The following is a 3,802-nucleotide window of genomic DNA, read 5'->3' as shown; positions in this document are numbered from 1 at the left end:
GGAATGTCTGGGGAATCCAGATAGAATGTGGAATAGGGAGGTGCTGGCAGAAAGGTGATGAGGCTGTGTCCCCAAGTAACAAACCAACCTGAATGGGACCAATCAGTGAGGTTGTCAAGGAAGAGCTCCTTCACTTAACTGTTTTTTCTTGTCCTGCAATGGTGTGTTCCAGCTGAGTTTCTGGACTGTAGCCCTTCATCATCACCTCCCTCACTCCCTCCCATTGGTGTCTGGGTTTGTGGGTGAGGGTGTGACTATATGTTTGAACAAGATGAACGCAAGTGATCTGCATGACCATGAAGAGCCACAGAGGAGATGGCTGCAGCTGTAAAGATGGGACATAACAAATGCATGAAGAAGTTACTTAGTGTAAAGAAAGAGTGGAAAGATTTAAGTAGAAATGTATCACAGAAGATGAAGAAGAAAACCATCCCTCATTCACTCATTCGCTGCTGAGTTGCTCTATAGTTGTCTTTCTGTAGTTTCATAGTCATCTTCTAGATGTTTCTATTGTGCAATTGAAAGGTTGTACAGAAAATGAAGACACTAATAATTCTTCCCACAGAAAGCACTACTTTGAACAGAGAAATAACTAGTGCTTACACTTCAGCTCTCAGAATTATACCATTGAAATGGAAAAAGCTAATTTTCTGTACCTTTCTTCTACTCCATGGAATACCTGGGATATTCAATTTAAAATAATGTAACTGTTGTAGTTTCCATCTTTACTCATGAAAAAACAAATTAATACTTACCTATTTGAATGAAAACGAGTACAAATTAGAATTGTTTTATCTGCAGTGGAAAGCCTAGGCATGTCTCAGAATTTCTTAAGAGATATCTTACTGATAGTATGTTCTCCATAGGTGCGGTGGGCAGATCTAGAAGAAAAAAAAGATGCAGACAGGAAAAGGGCCATTGGTTTTGTTGTTGGACAAACAGATTGGGAGAAGATAACAGATGAAAGTGGTCATCTTGCTGAGAGAGCCCTCAACCGCACCAAGTATATATGAAAAAGTGGTTAAATGGCATTTTGTGCCTTTAAGGTAAGTATTTAGTCTTCCTGCATGTTTATAGCCTTGATGGTTTTTAGGTTTTTTTAAGAGTTGAGGTTGCTGTTCATGTCATTGCTACAGTTCTCACAGACAAGATTATTTGATTTGAAACCTTATTTAATAAGTGTCAGCTGTGCCCATGTCATCAATGTGCACCCTCTGGTACTGCATCTAAAAATAAAAAGAGAAGGACTGTCAGCTATCAGTCTCTAAACTTTATTAACAGGAAAATTGTTTTCATTAAAAGAGTAGTTTAGCTGTGTGCCTAGTCTTGTCTAGTTCAGATTTTGCTTATATCTTCTCTCTGACCATGTTAATTGCTGTTTTACTTGTAACAAACTTTTCCTTTCTTTACAGGCCATTTGCTCTGAGGAGAAGTGAACCAAGGTGTCATGAGCATCTTGCATGGGTCATGTCACTCCCACCTTCACAGTTTTTCTTTTGTTACTTTAGTTTCAGCAATTTTCTTGAGATGTTGGCAGATAACCAGTGCCCTCAAAAACCAACAAATCCTGCTGCTCCTAAGTGAGAGAGACAGTTTACTTTTTAATATTTTTGGAGGGGAGGGAGGGGGAGGGCCAGTAGTTTTAGCTGCTGTTTGTGGGATTAGGCAGATGTTACCTCCACTGTACCGTCACAGAATGTTTATCACCTTTGCTTTGTGGCCGTTCTCGTTTTATACTGTATGTACCTCGTAGCTTATTGTATTAGGAAGCAGAACAATAAATTTCACTATAAACTTGGTGTTCTTGGTGGACCATAGAGCATGGTTTTTGTTTTATATTTTAAATGCGGTCTGTGTTCACACATTGACAGTGCTCAAAACCATCCGTACCTGGAAGAGGTGCTGTGCTCATATTCTGGAATATGTCCCATCTTCCAGGTTTATCGTCAGTTCTTCTCACAGACAGCTCCATTAAGGCTCTGGGTTTTACTAGCCTTTAGGAGTCATACCGTCCTCATTTTTCCTGGAGAGCAGGAATGATCGTTATTTTTCGGATCCTAGTTTCTCAGTTATGTCGAATTTCCATTACTACATGAGTATAACTTCTGTTGGATGGCTCTGCAATACTCAAGGTAGTAATGTATAAAAAACATTTCTTTAATGCTGAACTTGAGAACAGGTACTACGGAATTCTGTGGAGCGCAGCCTAGAAAATTCATTTTGGTCTTACTATGCCTTTTAGTCACCACTGATCCCTCAGGTTATTTCATTTCATTCATAACCGTTCTGTCTCATAGAGAAACATCATTAAAGGAAGCAACAAAGACCAGAAGTTTTACCCTTCTATTCCTATAATAAATGTGTTTAGCTTGCTAAAAAAGATAAAGGAATAGCAGTGCACACTATTACAAGTGGTACAAATTCTTCATAGATGCTGGTATATCACTTCTGCACAGCATCAGGTTTGCTGATTAAGACTGCCGTTGTCCTCTCAGGTTTTGAAGCAAATGCCTTGTATTAACAATGCTGTAACCAGGCAAAGTGTTTAAATCCAAAAATAATTACTCTTTTACTGATGAATCGAACTTTTTCTCCTGATCTTTCTGAGGGAAGAAAATCAAGACCTGAATTTCCTTCTCTGCTATTCTTTGTTGCTCTGCTGAGTGATTGCATTGTGGTTTTCATATAGGTCAGTAAATCAACTAGTTCTGGTGTGGCAGTAGTTGATGCTGTTAAAGGAGAGCCATGATGCTAACAGATCGTTTTGTTTGCCATTTTAAGGTTTTGGTTTATTGGATATTTCTCAGCCTTGTCTGTGGTGCATGATTGAAAGCTCTTTGGTAAACAAGGGGAATAACTGTGCTTGTGTTATGCCTCGAATGTGTTTAATACAAGAAAATCAAGCTCCCTGAATGCAGCATTTTTAGAATGGAAGGTAACAAATACACGGTTTTTGTGTACACATACTATTATGTAGCATATATACTTTCTTTTTTAAATTTTGCTAAGTACTCTTTGAATTCTGACTGAGAACTGTTGACAAAGGGAAACTAATAGTTAATAAGAAATCAGTATTGTGTATTCCTGTGGAAACTGGGCAAGCTTCACTTCAGAGAAGTTACTCTCTCAGGTACCTGTAAAATGGGTTTCAGTCTATCCTCAGTTGTCCATAAAAAAACTGGAGTTCTTGTAGCACACCATTGTTACGGGTTTATGCTGCTTCATGAGTTGTAAGAACTGGTAGTGGTTTTATCTGTATTTTTGGTAACATACCTGAACCAGATCCTTTTCTAATATTTTCCTTTCCAGGCTAAGTATTTCTGGAGCATGCAAATGGATGGCATGTGACAGAACTGATCATACTATTTCCTGTTTCTAAAAATTTTTCAGATTATTTTATCAGATAACACCTAGAGGTGTTACACTATTTATTCTGTAGTGCATGTAGAATTAGAGAGAGGTGAGCGGAGAATACACAAAGTTATACTTTACTCTGTTGAGAGCAGAGAGAAAATGTATCAATCTTCAAGTTTAAAGCAAAATTTCAGTTATGAAAACACTGTTGCAGACTGTTTGTCAGACTGTTGATCAGAACAGGCTGAAAGGCTTGGAGTTTTTGGTTGTTTTCCTGGTTCCCTGAAGTTCAGAACTTTTGCATTTCTGTAGTACAGAAATGTGGTTCCATAATCTTTGCCATTTGTTTCGGTTCGTTTGAATGTTTAGCAGGTTGGTCTTCATCTGCTTCATGGAAAGTGTGTCTCAAAGAAAATAACTTATGCCAGAACTACAACCTGTAACAGAT

General features: G+C 38.2%; 1 protein-coding gene across 1 annotated transcript in view; it reads left to right on the top strand.

Annotated features, from left to right (window-relative positions):
• YLPM1 (YLP motif containing 1) overlaps positions 1-1,799 on the top strand; it is a gene marked incomplete at its 5' end in the record, with an annotated part of 30,051 nt that extends 28,252 nt beyond the window's left edge. The window contains 2 exon segments of the mRNA XM_029084480.1: positions 867-1,046; positions 1,413-1,799. Of these exon segments, the coding sequence (XP_028940313.1) occupies positions 867-1,013 (147 nt within the window).
• Between the last annotated feature and the right edge of the window lie 2,003 nt (positions 1,800-3,802).

Source organism: Antrostomus carolinensis, unplaced genomic scaffold (assembly GCF_000700745.2).
Source record: "Antrostomus carolinensis isolate BGI_N321 unplaced genomic scaffold, ASM70074v2 scaffold14854, whole genome shotgun sequence".
In the NCBI taxonomy this organism is placed as follows: Eukaryota; Metazoa; Chordata; class Aves; order Caprimulgiformes; family Caprimulgidae; genus Antrostomus; species Antrostomus carolinensis.
Note: the sequence above shows the minus strand (reverse complement) of the source record. Positions and strands in the feature narration are given on the sequence as shown.